Source organism: Artemia sp. Qi Xiang Cuo, chromosome 6 (genome assembly GCF_049724085.1).
Source record: "Artemia sp. Qi Xiang Cuo chromosome 6, ASM4972408v1, whole genome shotgun sequence".
Lineage (NCBI taxonomy): Eukaryota > Metazoa > Arthropoda > Branchiopoda > Anostraca > Artemiidae > Artemia > Artemia sp. Qi Xiang Cuo.
Genome location: NC_142799.1, coordinates 26,341,015 through 26,360,907, shown reverse-complemented (window position 1 = coordinate 26,360,907; position 19,893 = coordinate 26,341,015). Strand labels below are relative to the sequence as shown.

The window sequence follows — 19,893 nt, the reverse complement described above, 5'->3', positions numbered from 1 at the left end:
TGTTTAGTGGCACGAAATGGCAGAAATCTACTATTTACTGTGGTTTTATCCCTTTTGTTACTTTAAAAGGGTAATAGTCTTTTAGGTTCCTGTGCAAATGACCCGCCTCCTGATCTGTCAACAATGAGTGGGTATGATCGATAATGAACAAAAAGCAACCAAATACAAATGCATCCGTGTCGGAAAAAAATGAAATTAATAAATTATACAATGTGTAGGTAGCTTCAGAACTTTTTTTCCTTGTAAATTGGATGACATTAACGAAGAAGTAGACGAAAAACGAACTTTTGGGGTTTGGCTTTAAAGAAAAGAGAAAAATAGAACCTTTACATTTGGGTCTATCCATGCCGGTCGCTTTTTCCCCTGTTTCGGGTCAGTTGTTCAGCGGCACAAAATGGCAAAAATCTGCAAATTGCTGTGGTGTGATTCCTATTGTTACTTAAAAAGGGTAGTAGTGCTTTATGATTGTGTTCGAATGAGCCCTCTCCTTATCTATCAACAATGAATAAATAAAATCGATAATGAAAAAAAAGCAATCAAACCAACATGCATGCATGGCTATCCGTCTCGGAAGAAAAATGATAGTAACTAATCATTCCTTATGTCTATAGCTTCTTTATATTGCGATAAGTGACATTTTTCCCTTGTAGATGGGATGACATCGTCAATTTAGTTAACCAAAAGAGGACTTTCGGTATTGAATGTCAGGAAAAAGAGAAAAATGTGACCTTTACATTTGAGTGTTCTGATGCAGCTCGTTATGTTTGGCGTTTATGCGTTCTACAACATACGTTCTTTAAACAGAATTTGCAAAATCTGGAAGATGCTGGAGCTCTTAATGTTGACTTGTCAAAGCTGAGCTTAGTTGCTGATACGGGAGACTCACTTCATGGACCTAGGGTATGTTAGGGTATGCTAGGGTATTTTAGCATGCCCTTTTATTGTGTTAAAGTTTCTGTTTTAATACCTGTCGATTATGATATTGAAATACTTGAGATTTGGCATCTCTTATCGCAATATAAGCAAAAAGGTTTACCAATTTTCAGATGAAAATGCTTATTGTAGCTTGGTTGTTGTTATGACGGACTCAGTCAATGAATATACTATAGATGGTTTTTTTTATGTCCTTTTAGTTTGTTTGGGTGTTATATTTTAGTATAAGTAAAAAATCATATAAAAACGTCAAAGATTCGACATCTATTATCTTTGTATTATGAAATTACTGTTTCTTAATTACTACTTACTTTCAGATGAACGTGCTTGCTTTATATTCACGAATCCCAAAAACTGGACAGTAGCAAGATATTGTTTTCATTGATTTTTGATTTTTAAAATTTTTGGTTTTGATTTTTTATCTTTTTTCATTTTTTTTTTTTTTTTTTACCATCTCAAGTCTGTCTGATTGATCTTTTATCAGCCCCGGATGCGAAGCTGAACATGCATATTGAAGAGAAGGTCTAACCTAAATACAGTATACAGATATTAAACCTTAGTTGGGATACCAAATCTCTTCAGGCTGGAAAAAGAACGTAAAAGTGAGGCACCTTATTTAAGTCAGATAGTCAACGTACGAGTTGCGTCTCCAATATTCGTACAAAAGTATTTTCACTGTTTGCTTTATCGATAGTAGGGAATTATAGCAGTGGTATAATTTCGTCAAAATTCTGGGGGGGGGGCAAAGTTGGAGGCAATTTTCCCAGACCAACTGAAAATGACAGTAAAAACTGAAAAATGAGCCATTTGGTACCATGAAAGTACTATAAAGATATTTTATAGTATTATAAAAGTAAATATATACTAAAGAAAAACTGATCTGTTTCTGTTGATGCTTGAATTGTGCCGGCTTATGTTAATTTTGACAAGATTTTTCAAGAAACTAAGTTTCAGCTAGGAGGGGGGGGGGGGGGGTAAACCGAGGTCTGGGAGGGGAAGTTGCCCCCCTGCCCCATAGGAAATTACACTCCGAAATTACAGGAGGTGTAGCTGTCAACTTATAGTAAGGAAAAAGTCATAGAAGAGCTCTTAGTCTCATTGACCCGTCGGTTTTAACTGTCCTTAATTCAGCTTTCTAATCATTAAAAATTCTCCTCAAGTCAGACTGCTCGGTAGTTGGAGGGTTTAGTCCCAGTGCTAAGGCAGTTCAGTCATCCAAAAATTTAAAACGTTCACAAATTGTTGCTGAAACACGGTTAAAAAAAAAATTAGAATTGAAAGTGGGCCTAATTTAGTACCTGGTAGCTTAGTAAAACATTAGGGAACTGCAAGACAATAATTTATTTAAAATATTTATATAATAATAAAATATTTATAAATATTTATAAAATAAAAAAAAATAATTCAAGGTGTTAATGAAGCTTCTTTGCTCTTAAAAAATAATTTACACTTTGCACTAATGAGCTAGAAAGTATTTCTAAGAATGAAGCGTTCCTCAAGCAAGTTTTGTTTTGATAACAAGGCAAGGTTTCATATGTCAGGGAAATCAGATAAAAAAAAATTGAAAATCGGGGGATCAGAACACGTCCATGTAACTGGGGAGCTTTACATTCATAGTCCAAAGGTGAGTTTATCACTTGGAATCATGTGCATTCGAATAATTGGTACATATCCCCTCAATGAGGCAACAGTTATTGCACGTGTTAACCTAAAGCTTCTGACCGAATGTAGGGGATCACAACTGATTGAATTGGCAGAGCAAGATGCACTACTAAATTTGGGACTGCATGTTCGTCAGTTTCTTAGTCAAACATTTTCAGAGGAACGGGTGCGGAGGGATGGGTCGAATCAATATAAAAAATAATGTGGAGCGCACAAAGATTTCTGACGACGGAAGACAACATCGACTTGAAGCAAAGGCTCTGTAGCATTGTTTCGATCGTTGATCAGACTATCCTTATAGACCATGGCACGAAATCAAGCATCTTGATGTGTTTAATAGAACTAAAGGTGCGCGTCTAGAGATCTAGTAAATACGGTTAAAAATAACTTGTACCAAAACTGGTTAAAATAAATTTAGTTAAAATAGTTCTACATCTGCCTTTGTAATAGTAAAGAGACTTTCTAGACGCCTTGTCTATTTTGAGTGGCTATATCTTTTTTTTAGACAGGATTTTCTTTCTTTTATAGGCCTTTGCATCTTTCTAAAATTTATTGGAAAATTTATCTGATTTTTGATCAGGCGCGTAAGTAATTTTTTGGGAGGGGATGTGTTTAGTCAAACGGTTGTTTTTCCACTTCATGTTAATAATAATTACGATTCTCCTCTTTAAAACCCTGGTGAATAGAGGTCTTTATTTCTTTATTGTTTAAAAAATAGAGTTTTGAGATAGTCAAACTTTAACGTAAAGAGCGAGGCGTTGAGGAGGGGACAGCCCATTTCATATACGGAATAATTTCTGTTCGTTTTAAGTTTTAACGTCGTTCTTACTTTCAGTTCAAAAAACTTGTTTTTTTATTAAATTTTTGAACGTTTTTGAATTAATGCAGGTTTTGATTTTGGCTCACCGTACATGAATAATTACAATAAAATATGCATATTAATTTTACTTTTATTTGGTTAAATGGCTTTCTCGAAACTTGTTTAATATTATTTACGAACGTTTTTATTAGTAATAAATATACGTAATTTACGAATTATGTTACGTAATGAACTTCTATATTTATACATTTTTAATACGTAGATTAGGGGGGTCCGCCCCCTAGTCAATGCCTTGCTCTTTAAGCTAGAGTTTGAATTTTGTTCCATTTCTTTAAAAATGACCGCTTAATCACAAAGGCCGTTAATTAGAACAAATAGATCTTATGAAAGTACTAAAAAATCTTTGGCTTAAAGAGCGAGGTAATGACTAGGGGGTGAATTCAATTATATACGTAATATTTTCTGTTCGTTTTAAGTTTTGATGTTGCTGCTTACAATCAGCTGAAAAACTTGTTTTTAAAAATTTAATTTCTGATCTTTTTTTTTAAATAATGCTGGGAAATCCGGCGTCTCCTTCATAACAATGTCCCTTCCCCCATGAAAACTTCCTTCATGGAAAGATCCTCCCACATAACCCCCGACCTCTTAGAGGTCAAAATTAGACCTCTTAGAGGTCTAATTTTGTTCCTCCTTTAGGTTCATTCCTCTAATTAAAAAAACAAAAGACAAGATATTTCACATTTACTGTGAGAATGGTATTTACGTATGCGAGCGATGTTGGCATTATTTTGTTATTGATTTTTCTTACTAACTTAAAAACCATTGTTTCTTTCCTTTTATAACTTCATTTATGAAAAACTTATTTTGCATCAAATTTATGGCTGGAACTTACACTAAACTAAATACTTATATTTTCATATCTTATTTATATAATTTGTATTTTATTTATAGTTTATATATATATATATATATATATATATATATATATATATATATATATATATATATATATATATATATATATATATATATATATATATATATATATATATATATAGTACTTATATTATTAAATAACTTATTACTTGTATTTCATGTTTATATAACTTATATTTTCAATTCAATAGTTTCAAACCTATCTGTTCACATAGCCAGAATTATGATGCTGCTTGGACTTTTCTTTAGAGAATAATTTGAACCTGCTTTACAATGGGTGTATTGTTCTATTTTCGCAAGTCTTTGACGTGTTTTTGTCTAAAAAATACAAAGCAAATTTAAAAATATAATTTGGTTGATGGATAAGGCTTAAACTTCAGTTATCTGATGATAATAAGATTGTCGTCTTGCGTTGAAGCAGCTTTCATATACTGCCTACTTAATTCTCTATGCTAAGTGGTTAATTTATGCTACGTTAAGTGTAAACTCTCACACTAACATAAGTCCATTTTCACTAGGCTAACGTAAAAACTCATAAAACCCTCATAATCATCATCTAAAATAATCACGATTGTTTTAAACAAACTTTTCAAAAAAAAAAAAATGGGATTTGGAGATGAAGATTGAAGCGTGAAAAGCTTTTTAGGAACCGTATGTTATTTTATTTTCAAATTTTATAAATTACGCCTACCTCCGTTTAAGGGAAATGGGAACTTCATGTGAGGGTGCAAAGAGGGAGGCTTTGAATATATTTGGATGGAGAAGGAGCGTACGTAGCTGTGTTGGCCTCAGGCAGCTTGGTGCTGCGGTGAGTTGTTAGTAGTAGCAGGGCTCATCCGTTTTGTTGCTGCTATTGACGTTTGCGTAATGTAATATAAACTCATGTTACATAAATTTGAAATAAAGCTAGAGTCTACTTCCATCACGGTCAAAATTATGTGAATAACTTAGCATAGAGCCTTATTTTAGGCTAATTTGAATGGTTCTGCGGCATGTGAAAGAATCATTGAACTGTAGGAGTGCAGAAGAAAAATTAGCCAAAAACTCGCATAGGGAGTATAAATATTTAGGTTTCTTCCATGCCAAGTTTTCCAAACTATGTCCAACCAAAGGAAACATCCCAATGATTATTTGAAAATATGATGTTGAAAAGAATAAGTTGTTTTTTTTTTTTTTTTTTTTTTTTTTTTTTTTTTTTTTTTTTTAATCTAAGAAATAGTTATGTGAGTTCAATGTGATACCTTAAAAAATTGTTTATTTTTTTGCAGTTAGCGTTGAAATTGACGAATTTATGAGAAAAAAAAATTCATGCAAAATTAATATATTTTTTTTTCATTCTCCTGAAAATTGATATGTTTCTATATCCGACGTGTACAAGCGAATACCGCGATTCATTTCTATAATATAATGTCTGCTTTGTGTGTAAGCTCGGGTGGGATAGGGGACTCTATTGAAATATTCATTACTAAAAGTTGAATTTTATCATGATACGCCTTCTACGCTAAGAAGGGTGTTGCAGCTTAAAGAAGAAGTGTTCAGTTGTAGGATATTTCGCAAAAGTAAAATATTATGTTTATGTAAATATATATATATATATATATATATATATATATATATATATATATATATATATATATTAAGTCTACATATCTATAATGTACATTAATAAATGTGCACATGATTTTAGTATTATGAAGTGTTCATTTGCAGGATTCACAAAAGTTTATTTACTTTTTTTAATGAAGAAAAATGCATGACCTTTCGTTTTTCATGATCCTGACCATCCATGGTACTAAACAATTTTTAAAGAGCCACCCTTATCAATAGTAACCGAAACTAAAAAAAACAAAAGTTTGAAAGCAATATTTACATCAGAAGAATCTAATTTTGCAATAAATAAAAAAGTAAATTCTCAATTATCTACACAAAGTTAACTGTTAAGTTAACTTCGTTTACCTTGGGTAAACAAGGAGGAAGGCAAGTTTAATGTAAATCATGGTAAAGTCAGGTAAACTATGTTTAATTGGATAGGAGGCCACCTTCTTGGACAATTTTTGGTAAGACAATTTTTTATCTGTTTTTTTTATTTAGCCATGTTTGCACTCTGTTTGTTCGCCTATCAATGAGCATCAAATTCCACTTCATTCATATGAAGAGAAGCATATGCAGTTGCAAAGAGATGCTCAGTCTTTACTTCTTGCGTCGGCTCAAGGTGTTCAAAGGCTTGTTCATGACCCGGGGGTAAATATGGATGAAACTTCTATCCTAGCTTCGAGTGTTCAAGGAAGAGGTCATCCACGTCCACAGCATGACGTGGAACATCTTAAAAGTTTACTGCCTGCCTATAGGTATTGTTTGTTTGCTTTATTTGTTTTCTTTACTTTTTTTGGCATTTTTGTCCGCACTAGTAATGAATACTATCCAAAATTGTTGTGCATCAAAGTTGGAAGTTTGATAAATAAGAAAAAGCCATAGGCTCTGTGTAGGCGACTTAGTAAGGAAGGTGTTATCCAATAACATTTATTATTAGAATGAAATGAAAATATGATAATGGCAAAACTTTCAATTATAACAGTGAATGTTTAGATTTCTTTTATGAATATTCTGATAAAAGTATGAATATTTGGGGTTCACATCTGGAAGCCTCTATCAACGGGAGAAAAGAGAGAAGGAGAAAAATATGATGAAAGTTAGTTTAATTTTAATTATTAGTTAAAAGGCAGTGTTGTCTACAAACTACTTTTTCCAGTTGCAAATCCTGTCTCGTATTTTATTCTTAGCAAATTCAGAATTTGATATCCCATATGTAATTTTCACACCGAGGTCCTAAAATGCCCCCTTTTTTCTTCTTTTTTTTGTAAGTCTACAAAATACAAACATTCATGTTTCTTTTCAAAACATACCAGAATGAATCCAAATTTGAAATTAAGAATATTAAATCTTATTTAAATGTTTGTTGGTTTGTATGTTCCCTTCCTCCAAGCACGAAATGGCAAGTCCCAGGAGCCAGTAACCAAAATTTTGTTGGTAGTAATATTTATGCATTTTAAGTTTGACTTGAGCATTCAATTTGATTTTTACCCTTTTGGGGATTTATTTATTCATCTATATTAGTATTTAATCTTTTATGTTTTTTAATGATTATTAATTTTAATCTCTTGTCGTTTTGGTTTCATTTATGCTTTGACAGCCATTTCTGGCCTTCGTAAGTATTAGTTAACTTTATTTCTGCTCATTTCAAACGTGAGACGGCTCTTTAGTTTTTTTTTCAAAAACCTCTATAACTTTTTTTCAAAAAGTTATAAGTGAAAATTTCACAAAATATTCCAGTAAATTTTAATCAGATTTAGTGATCGCCGAACCTTAGTTGACATTTTATATGTCCTGCTTGAAATTCATTGGACATCTTTTAGATATTTTAAGCTACTAAACGGAATTAAAATTGGTTTCCGGTTAGTGATTACCTGTATCGAGCTGATCAGCTTCAAAAGAGAGGCTTTAGACAAACAAACAATCCAAAGTGGCTGTTTTGGATTAGTGGTCTTGCCACAAACTAATGGCCACTTTGACTACTTTGTCCGTTTTGAAAATTGAATACCAGCTTAATTTAGTGATAGAAATGGCTAATGCTCTTCAGCCATTACTTTTTCTGCATCGCTTCATCAAAAATTTTGTTGTATGCATTGGTGTGCATGTCGCATGTGTCAAAAACGAAATGGTTTTGATACGAACAGTTAATTGTTTTGTATTTGTTTTACAATAAATAATTGAATTTTTACTTTTTTAAAATGACTTATATATGAGATTGTAAATTTTGCATTATTACACTGATTTTAACACTCAATTACAACTTGTCCATCTACATCACGGGAGCATTAAGAAAAAACAAAAAATTGATTATCCTGAGATGAAATAGTGACATGTTTTAACCGATCCAGGCAAAGTATTCCTGACAGACTGAGGAACAATCAGGAGATTGAGGTCTGATGCGACCGAATGGAATTCGAATGTTAATAGAATTACGAAGATGATGTGTAGAATGGGCAGAGACAAGAAATAGACTAGTTCTGAGGGTCGGAGAAACATTTTTCTTCTAACACCTTTACACTATTTTTCCTATACACCTTGACGCGGGAAATTTACTGGATTGTATTTTGATTAAAGTGAGAAAAAACAAATGCTAGTGATAGTTTTTCCTTCGTGTTCTTTAATTTGCGTAAACCTTTTAGGTTTTTGACGCTTATTTCCCCTTGCAATTCTAGGCAACTTGTTGGTCCAACTAATATTGAATTAAGTTTTTGTTAGTGCAGATGTCTCAATTATATAAATTGGGTCACTTGGCTGCCTGACACTCTAGGTAGATTGGGCCCTCACTATTAGGCTTTAAACACTTGTTTGCCTGTCATTCCAAATAATAACGGTTCTGTGTCAAATTCTAAAATCTTGGTCAACCTGTCAAAGACCATAGGTTGACTTGCCTTGTTTGCCTCTCATTCCAGACAATCTAATGGTCTTATGTCAGTTTTAAATTGTTGGTCAACATGCCTGAGACTTTAGGCAGACGTGCCCTTACAAAAGCTAACACACAATTATTTGTCCTATAAGAGAGTCATACTTAATCCCGCCGTCTACCCCTGCCATTTAACCAAACACTTGGAAGACTATATATTTCACCTTTCGCCTGCAAGCTTAGGGGACTTGTTGGTCATCTCTCAATCCTATGGCAAGGTATTCCACCTTTAGACTACAATTGGCTAACCCTATTAGGCTTAGGTTTCAGTTGTTCACCGCCTGTGAGTCCAAGCAAACTCAGTCACAGATTTTTGTATACAAGTCCAGTGGACATTGTCCGTCACGTATCAACCCAAAATCAATCCAATCTTTTATCCCTTATTTCAGTGACTATCTTACCTTAGTTATGCCCTAGCAATGACATATTTATGGATGATAGATAGACTTATCTATCAACAAATGATATAACATCATTTTTATACAATCCTAAAAAGGGCTTATCCCAGATTTCCCTCTCAATTACTCGGACTATCTGTCTTGGCTTTTTATACAATTAGCCATGTCTTGATGCCTACTGCAAAATACTTTATTTTCAATTCAAACAAAAGATGATAAAATGGCAAATCGTCACCTAGCCTGCAAAAACTGTTGTTTGGCTTAGAAAAACATCACTATGGATATTTTATGTTTAAAGTGGGAAAAAACAACTGCTGATAGCTTTTCTTCCTGCTGTTAACTTTGCATAAATCATTTATTCTATTAGAAACAAAAAGAAGATGGTAAAGAATTTTAGATTTGATGCCCAGTTTCTCAAAACTGTTACAATGCCTGGAAAAAGCACTGCTGCTATTTTTTCTGGTCCAGGTGAAAAAAAAGCTGTTGATTGTGATTTCTTCCTAACTTCAAGTTCGCGTAAACCAGATATTCTAGCCATTGTTTAGAATGGAACATAGAAGAAGTCATGTACGTGTATTTTTCAAGTATCACACGTATTCTATATCCTTACATTCTACTGTAGATGGCATTCCGATTTCACATATTCCATTATTACATTTTGAAAGCAACATGATTTTTTCTGTTACGGTTTTAAAGGGTAAGATGCCAAATTTCATACGTGTCTAAACTTACCTTTATAGAGAAAATAGAGGAGTCTATGGTTAGTTTTTGTCGGCTAATAGATTTTTTTGTGGCTAGAGTGTCGTGGTTGCCATGTCCTTGCCATTGTGAGTCACCATCTTTACTGAAAACTTGTAAGATTAGACTTATTTTGTAATATTAGACTTATTTACTTTAAGATTTGTATTTAGACTTATTTATGTAAGATAGACGTATTTTCAATTCACATCTTATGTCAAGCAAAAAAAGAATAGAAAAGGGCCCATAAAAACACAAGTATTTTACTTATAAATGGTTAAGGAGTATGTTCTTTTTTTTATTATTTCAAAAAAAAATTGCAATATTCTTAATTAGATTTTTTTCATAAAAAGTGGGAGACATTTTCTTTGGATGGATTTTCTTTTCATTTTTGTGTTTATTTACTTGATTGATCTGGGTCAAAACAGTCTCGGCTGGATTGCCGGCTGGATAATCCGGACAGCATGAGGTAATGAATTAATGATTCATGTAAGTCTAATGCATTTGCCAACATTGAAGTTTTATACACCCTTTTTTTAGGAAAGCACCTGATTACGCCACTGCGCTGGTCCAAAAATATGGTCCAATCATGGCCGAACACTTTCTACGGAGCACATCAATGCCTGCAGAAGCTGACTGTAATCGAAACGATATGAATTATTATCGAGGGGCAGATAATAAAGTTATTTATCTTGATAAGGACCCTAATAGGCTTCAGCAGATTGTCGGTAAACCCCCTCCTCCGTATCCCTTTGGGAAAATTAATAGCTATAGCAGTCCTAATCTGGCTTTTGACTATCAGGTTTGTTTTTGTCTCTTTTTACATTGTCTCTCTTTTATCTCTTAATCTGGCTTTGGACTATCTGATTGGTTTTTGTCTCTTTTTTACATTGTCTCTCTTTTGTCTCTTAATCTGTCTTTGGACTATCTGATTTGTTTTTGTCTCTTTTTTACATTGTCTCTCTTTTGTCTCTTAATCTGGCTTTGGACTATCTGATTTGTTTTGTCTCTTTTTACATTGTCTCTCTTTTGTCTCTTAATCTGGCTGTGGAGTATATGATTTTTTTTTTGTCTCTTTTTTTACTTTGTTAAAGTTTTCAGTTATAAATCGTTTTGTAGACCTGAGATTCCGCTTGTCCTATTATTTGTTCTAAAAATTATGTTGACATTTCTTTTGAAAGAATTAGCATTAAGTGGCCTATTTTGTCTCGTCAGAGTACGTACCCAATCTGACTTGAGGGAGGTCCTATAATTCGTTTTATCATGATATTTACAAGATCTAAACCAAGAATTACGTTTTCTAGTTTTGCCTTTGGTGATTTTTTACTCGGTCTGATATAACTAGAGGTTGTAGGATCCAATTAATCTTGGTCGTGTCTTTCGTTCTTAAGCACACTCTTCTGTTATATAGTTTACAAATTTTTACAAATTAAATGGAAAACGGGCCGAAAGGGAATTTTTGTATTCCACTAATACTCCTCTATTCAACTAAGCGCTCAATTTCATATTAAAATAAAAACCAACATTAAGCGGGCTGTTGCAGTTGCCTCTCTTTGCGGAAGCTTTGCTGAAAGCTTATTGGAATGTAACAAACACATCCTGCAAGTAATTGTTAGTGTTGCTTAGATAATTTCGGAGACCACACTGCCTTTCCATGACGATAAATAAAAATTCAAATAGGGATAAAATCCTTTTAGTAGACAGTGTTTCATAAACAGTGATAGAAATTCACACAAAATACCAGATATTTTGGTCACATATGCAGTGACCTTCATCAGTAGTAAAACTTTGTTTTAGTTTAGTTTTACTACTTATGACGGTCACTGCATATGTGACCAAAATATCCGATATTTTTTATGAATTTCTATGACTGTTTGTGAAACACTGTCTATTAAAAGGATTTTATCCCTATTTGAACTTTTATTTATCGTTAGTGTTGCTTTACCAGTATGTTTCAAAAAAAAAGAAAATTGAATTATTCATGTATGATGGTTAAGACGTTAAAGATAAATAATTTAGAGATAAATAAGTTAGTGATAAGTTCCTCTCATTGTTTATTCTTAATCAGTCGCAATATTTGCTTTTGATGTAATAAGGCCAAGGGTGGGTTTTTTTACATTTTTAATAAGGGCGGATTTTTACATTTTTAGTATTGAATCTATTTGACTGTTTATTTTAACTTTACGTTTATTTTTTGCTTTTCGCTGTTTGGTTTTCTGTCTTTGTTTCTACGCTTCCCTTTTCTCTCTTCCGCTTTTTTCTCTTGTTACTGACAATCGTGTATTCTAAAAAAAATACACTTCCACGAGTATTCAATCTTGAAGTATTGTGGTAACAAGAACACATTTGAAATGTGGTGTGCTCAAAAGTGTAATGTTAAATGTAGCATTAAGAGCAGAGGGCTTGAGGGACATCAGGTCCAGTATTTTTAGATGCTTTCAATTCGTTTTACTCGATTTTTTTGTAAGAACTCAAGGTTCAAAGATCCATTTCTGTTTATTTTCATATTTTCTTTGGTTCCGGCTAGTAATACGAGCGCGAAGTTTTTGTTTAGATTCCATATGGGTTTTTGGTACGTGTTGGTGAGTATGTTTATATGCCTTGAACTTTTAAATATCAGTATTATCATGCTTTGAAACTGTCATCTGGTCATTATTATATAATTTACAGATTATTTGCTGAGGAAAGCAATGATATGTTTTGTCTTTTTATTGTTTGTATATTTTAACTTCATGTAATTGATTTGATATATTAGTTCTATTTTCGTTTATAAGCTAAAATTTCTAATGATTTAGCTAAACCACAAAAATCTGATTATCTTACATATTCTATCTTCATTGGAGATGGTAATAAAAGTCTTATTTTTTTTTCTTCATGTAAGATGCTTCCTGAAGAAAAATTAATCAATTAAAATATAAAGGGAATAAGCCGTACATGCTTTATTCTGATTCCATTTGCTAGTATCCTTTTCTATCCGTAGACTGATCAGTAATATGTGATCAGTATCAGTAATACGTGGCAGATAGATTTGCTGCGACTGAATCTACTCCAGTCTACTTTTATCACAAATTGACGAAGCTGTTTTTCAGGTTATTCTACTAAGCTTTAAGTGATATGTATGCTTTCAGTAGTCATGCTTTAAGGGTTTAAACAAATGGGTCGAAATGCTTTTGTTTAAAAAAAAATGACCCGAAAAGGGTAAATTGGGTATAAAACATCGGAGCTGCCCCAATATTCTGAGATGGCTGTGGATCTTTGCTCCACCATGAGCCCATTTCCCCGTACCTATCTTTGTGAGGAAAAATCGTGGTTGCGTGGCCCTACAATGGTGTCAAGTGGATCTTTCAAGACTTCGCTTAACCAGAACCTTGGTTGCGAACAGCGTTGCCGGATGGCCTTAAGGAACAATGTCCCTTGAGGAAATTATTGCCTAGTTGACTTTATGGTAATGCACTGAATTTTGAGATGTAGGCAGTTCTTTTGAATTTAGATGGTTATGGTGGACTGATTAACCTCATGACTATGTTATTTTATTATAAATTACCTCACAATCGTTGGATTTCTGTCGTGGACATGACAATATAATTAATGGGGGCAAAGGACCTGGGATTTTTTTTGTGGAGGATGTCGAATCTTGGAGTAAAAGTGCATTACCAATAGTGTGTAGTGACCATGATTTACTGATTCCACTGGAGATCCAAGGAATTTCTTGCCGTCCAGTCTTAAGCTGGCTGAAGCACTTTCAGTAGACTTGAAAATGAGGTGTTTGTCCCTGGCCTGCACTAGTGGGACCATTTGTTCTGTATAGGGGAGTGTTATTGATGTCGATAGTAAAGCTCTGTCTGACATTGAGGAAAGATGTCTACTAATCTGGTATTTTTACGTGGACAATTTTTAGGATGATAATTTATGGTTAGACGTTCCAAAAATAGTTGAATATTAAAGAGTAGGGATTTAAGTTTGGTACTATAGAAGGTGGCGGGAATGTCTAGAAAAAGAGTTTATGAAGTTCCAAGGCTTAGAGAGGAAATTTTCTAAGGAATAATAGCAAAAATTCTTTAAGATTGGTAGAAGGAGAATGAATTTTGTATAATAAATTCCCGAAAAATACAGCATTAAATGAAAAGGTTTTACCCTTTTAAGTCTTTCTTTAGATTAATGTAACACGAGTGCAACAGAAAATATCATTAGATAAGGGAAAGAATTTTCAAGGTTTTGAATACAGGAATAGATTATAAGACTAGTGTTTAGAAGAATCAGCCGCTTAAATCATCATCCCTACCGCCAAAGGAAGGAACTGATTCAATTCTACACAAATTCAGATTTTAGGATACTCAAATTAAAGCTATTTGTGACCAAGATTACTAATTGTCACCATGAGCACTGTTCCCTCCCTACTAAAATTAAATTCACATAAAAAGTATGCTGAACATTAGGAGCGAAAAGGGGTGCTAATGTCGAAAAATAAATTTTCAACACCATCTAGTGTCGTGAAGATAATTGACCTTAGTGGGTAGCTTGGGAAATCACCCACTGCATCTAACCGCTGGTAAAAAAAAAATTGACCGAGTAGATAGCTTCATTTAGTTGGTAGTATTGTTAGCAATTTTGGTAATATTAGTATTAGGATGCAAGGGATATGCATTAAGTAGAATAACCAAGGTGCATGGCTTTTTTTGCGATGCACCTTGTTTTGTTTCATTCAACCTTGTTTTGTTTCATTCTTATCTTTGTTTCATTCATGTTTCGAATATCACTGAAAGAAACTTTTTTCCCCTCTTTATTACTTAATCGACCAATTTTTTTTTGTTTTTTGTTTTTTGCTCATCTTGTTTTGATACTTTAGCATGCGGTTTTGTATATTAGCAGAAGAAAAGATGTGTTTGATCTTTTTCTTCTCTTTGTTTATTTTCTTATCACTTTGAACACCCTATATTCTTATAGATATCTTCATCGTATCCTAACCTTGTCGGCATTGGAAATAGTCAATCTCATTACCATCATTTGAGAATGCCCAGCTCATCGGTTGGCCATTTGCCAGGCATTGGGAACAACAAGCCTCAGTATCAGCATAGAGTCCACCACGAATCACAGAGAACTTACGAAAATATCAGTAACCTTGTTAATAGTATCGGTAGCGAAGTGGTTCATTCCAGTCCACAGATTTTTAAAACAGAAGACATCGAAGTACCTGTTTCACAGGTAAGCTGGATCTACCAAAACTTAACCATATTATTTTTATTGCCTATTATTACCAAAATGTATTTTTAAATTATTTACCAAACCATTTAGCAAAAATACTGAAATCGGATTTCATATATTATATATAATGTATATATACCATTTTTTTGCTGACCATTTTTGACCATTTTTTTCTGCTTTCCTTTTATATTTTTTTTTTTTTGTTTATTTATTGGCTTAAAAAATAAATTTCAATTGTTTAAGATTTCGTTTGGTAACTCTTATTTTCGATTCTAAAATTTTAATCAAGTTCTTTCTTGCACCCTTACTTTTTGTGTGTAGAATTTTTGGAATTTCTTTTTATTTTCTGGTGCACAAAACTTCAGAAAATTGATCCAAAAAACTGCAAATGAAAAAAAGTTATCACATTTTTAAATCTACCTTAAAATTTGCATTTGGAAAGGTTTCAAAGGAAGTTATTTTTTTTACAATAAAACAGTCAAATTAAAAAAAAAAGCTTGCGGAAAATTCTGAAAATAGGTAAATGAGGCAAAACTAGTTTAGGTGACCTTAGTGGATGTTTGTTTCTCCTGGGTTCCTTCTTTCTATCAGTGATTTTTTTTTTCTCCCCATGTTACATTTTGTTTTTGGTTTTGCTTTTTATAAGCTAATATTTACAACCCTTCTTGTCTTATATCTTTTTTATTATTTGTTCCAATTAATGTGTAAACCTTTCATCACCTTTCATCATTTTCTGACTTTAAAAAAAGTTTGGTTTTCTCTAATTCTATTGCACTTAAAATACCAGGTCACAATAAAACCTATAGAGTCATAAACGATGTAAAAATTATTTATTAGTGGTTTATCTATTAATATGCTAAAAACAAGTCTATTTAATCACTTTGCCTGATTGAATAAACAATTCAATTCCAAACCTGGACGATCAATATATTTTATACTAAGCTGTGTTATGCAACAATTTCACATACGACAGCATATAATGACGTATGCTATAATGTCAGCAATGGTAGTATGGTGCATACAAATGTGGTGAAGAAGAAGTAGAAATGTGGTGAAGATGTGTGAAGAAGTTATTCAGCGTCTCTATGAACCACCAATTAATAAAATTATTTTTTCAATAATAGATAAAGTAAACCTCGAATGGAAGAAAAGAAAACGAGAATATAAATTTTATAATAAGTTTGATTATACAACAATGACAGTATAGTGCCTACAGCATATTAAGACATGTGCTATAATGACAGCATGGTGTATAGAAATGTGGTGCTTCATAGACGAAATTCAGCGTCCCTGTGAATCACCAACTCATAGAATGCTTCATTAAATAATATATAAAATAAATCTCGAATGGAGAAAAGCAAGATAGAATATATATTTTATAGTAAGCTTGATTATATGACAATGACAGTACAGTGCCAACAGCATATTATGACATATGCTATAATGACAGCATGGTGCATAAAAATGTAGTGCTACATAGAAGAAAGGCTTGATTATACAGCAATGATTGAATGGCATTGACAGCACATAATTACGTGTGCTATAATGACGGCAGTGACAGTAAGGTGCATAAAAATGTGGTGCTGCATAGAAAAAAAAATTCAGCATCCCTATGAATCGCTAACTCGTAGAATATTTTATTAAATAAGAGATAGTGTAAAGCTAAGATGGAATATTTGAAACAAATCTCTGTCGTATGAGACTTTGTTTTTCTTAATATAGAGAGTGAGGGAGAGAACGGTTTATTACACAACTTTTGTAGCTCATGGCTGATTTACAGTTGCAAAAATATTACATGCTAAACATAGACGTAAAAAAGCGCAATACCACATGTTAAACATAGAGAAACATAGACATAGATAAACATTACATGTTAAAGATAAAAGTAAAAAATGGCACAAATGAATTGCAATATTGGTATTTTCGTGCATGTATTCGTGTCAGTTTGAGTTTTTGTCTGTTTAGTGGGTCTGTTTTTCTGTTTAGTTTAGTCTGTTTTCTGTTTTGTCTGGTTTTTCTGTTTATTGCGGCATCTGCGGGGAGAATATCACGGTGGGTTGGGTTTGGCAGAAATGCTTTTTCAAATCTCATGATGAGATTGCTCAGTCTTTGCTCAAGGCACTGGATTTCAACTATGCTGAGTGTTTCTTGGTAGTGAATATCACTAAATCCCGGGATTATCCTAACCGACCTTTTTTGCACTGACTCTAGGTTGAGTAATAGGTGAGCAGTATGTATTACAGAAGGGCCCCACACAGGACATGCATACTCCAAGACTGGCTGTACATAGCAAAGGTAGGCGCGGAGGAGACTTTTGACGTCGTAACCGAAATGACGCAGACAGTGTTTGAAGGGAAGTGTTACCCTTCCTAATTACACTGTCAACATGTGCGGCAAAAGAACAGTCTTTGGAGAAAATGACTCTTAGTATTTTCACTTCAGCCACAACAGAAAATGGGACTTCAGGGGGGGGGGGTAACGTCTCTTTTTAAGGGGGTTCAGCCGGAGTATTTTTTTTGACTTGGTAGCACTAATCGTTAGATTAAATTCGTTGCACTGGAAATTTAGCCCATCGAAAATTTCACTAGCAAATTGTGCTACTGGAGTATTACCTTCAAGTAGATAAGCAAACATGAGAGTTAAGTCATCCACAAATTTATACCTGTCTTCATGCTCGCTCAGGATGTAGTTAATCATAGCGAGAAATGTTATGCCTGTAAGTTTGGTGACTTGTGGGACCTTTGGTGACAGTTGGTTTCCTTCAAATTGTAGCAAATCCTATATGTGCTTTCGACAAACCTATCCTGTTTTGTCTCGCAGCCTCGGGATCCAGTTGAAGCCTTCAGGGAAAGTTGGTTTGGGAGGGAAACAAGTGAATTTCAAATTTTGTGTATGAGGGGGGGGATAAAATTTTTTCGATCTTTGCAAAATAATATATGTTACGTTTTTCTGCGACAAGCTTTGTTGCTAGTGCTTTTAAAAATAAGAATTTATATCAAATGAACAATAAAACTGGGCTAATCAAAAATTAGGTCGAATTCCGTTTTTAAGACCTAAGTAGTTTTGTGGCCACCTGATTGTTTCTTTTAACATGGTAAAAAAATAATATGAAATATGCAACATTTTATTTATGTTGAGTTACAAGATAAAAATATAAGGACACAAGTAATCCAGTCTGACATTTTGCAGCGAAATCATTTGTTCCAGGTCACAATCTTTTCTAGCAGAAGATTTCGAATACCTAAATGAAAATTACGATTGATATCAGTTCTGCTGTGTTTTAACATTAGTTTTCGTGAATTTGATTTAGGCACTTAATGAAATTGGAGGATTTATACATGACTTTTTGCATTTTTGCATTTATGATGGTTTTTTTTTTTTTTTTTTTTTTTTTTTTTTTTTTTTTTTTTTTTGAAGAATGCTTGTCACCTGAGTTTCCATTTATTTTGAGTTCAAAGTTTTTACGGGAAAAAAATTTTTGGCGCAGTACAATCATTACTACCAATTCACAAAAATGTTCAACAGTTTGCGTGTTTTGTCAAAACAGTTGCTTCGTGTTTCATTGATTCTGTGCTGGAAGTAGATAGTTGTGCTGCGCTTAGGATACGAGACCACAGTTTTTTTACGTTTGGGTTTAATTTGAAACTCACCCGGTTATTTCTATGAGGATTTAACTTTGTTTTTCTCTTCAATTTAAGGGTACATTTGAACATAGTTAAATTTGGACAAACCCCGCTTTCAATAAGCTTTTTGCAGTTGATTTTTTTAATTTAGACATGCAATTGCTTCATTTTTGAAAAGCCCTTTTTAAGTATATTCATTTTTCAGTCGTACCTTACTTAAAAAGTACAAGGTTCCATAGAAATAATAGTTTTAGAAACGGAAGATCTAAATCCAAATAAAACGAAAAAACTGCACTTACAGCTTGTCGCGGTGTTCATTTGTATCTTCAATTATTGCTAAATAAGATTGCAAATTTCTTAATCACATTTCGTCTATTGAAAAAGAGAAGATTTTCTTTACTTTTTTCTGTTTATTTGTAAACTTTCGTTTACACACCCTTGCTATATAAATTCAAATATTGACGAAATTATTTAGTTTCCTATAAGTGAGGTTTAGGGATCTTATATAAGAGGGAATGGTCTAGTTTTAATAAAAAAAAATTCACGGTTTCCCTGTAATAATTTTGTATTTCTTCGCTTTTTATCAATTTCGTTTCTTTTGAAAGAGGAGGGGGCACCCTTGGATGCGTTTTGGAATATTATATTTTCTAGAAGTGGTTCGAATATGAATTGCCTCAATTATAAGTTAAGCAACCGTATATTCTCTTCGTTTTAACAAGCCTATCAAGAAAGGTATTTGAACCAAACATTTTTAAAGATTCACAAAAAAACTTCACAAAAAAAATTTGTCGTTTTTGAGATTATAGAAATATTATAGAAATATTATAGAAACACCCATTAAAAAGCAAGGTAATCTTGACGCAAATTGTACCGTCACATCCAGAATAACCATGAGCCTTAAACTAGATAAAGTGAATACTATCCAGAATGTTAACACACTCAAGAGAGCATTTGACCTTGATGAAAACTGCACCACCAAATTTGGCACATCAGAAAGCCCCCTTGTAGAGGCTTCAAGCTCCCTTGTACCGAAATGTGGAATTTTGCATTTTTCTTCGAGAAGGATGCGTG

At 33.1% G+C, this 19,893-nt stretch overlaps 1 protein-coding gene across 1 annotated transcript in view; it reads left to right on the top strand.

Annotated features, from left to right (window-relative positions):
* Pez (protein tyrosine phosphatase non-receptor pez) overlaps positions 1–19,893 on the top strand; it is a 77,837-nt gene that overhangs the window by 15,364 nt on the left and 42,580 nt on the right. The window contains exons 5-8 of the mRNA XM_089090111.1: positions 651–900; positions 6,443–6,699; positions 10,538–10,799; positions 14,942–15,199. Of these exons, the coding sequence (XP_088946237.1) occupies positions 651–900; positions 6,443–6,699; positions 10,538–10,799; positions 14,942–15,199 (1,027 nt within the window). The remainder of the gene's footprint in view (positions 1–650; positions 901–6,442; positions 6,700–10,537; positions 10,800–14,941; positions 15,200–19,893) is intronic.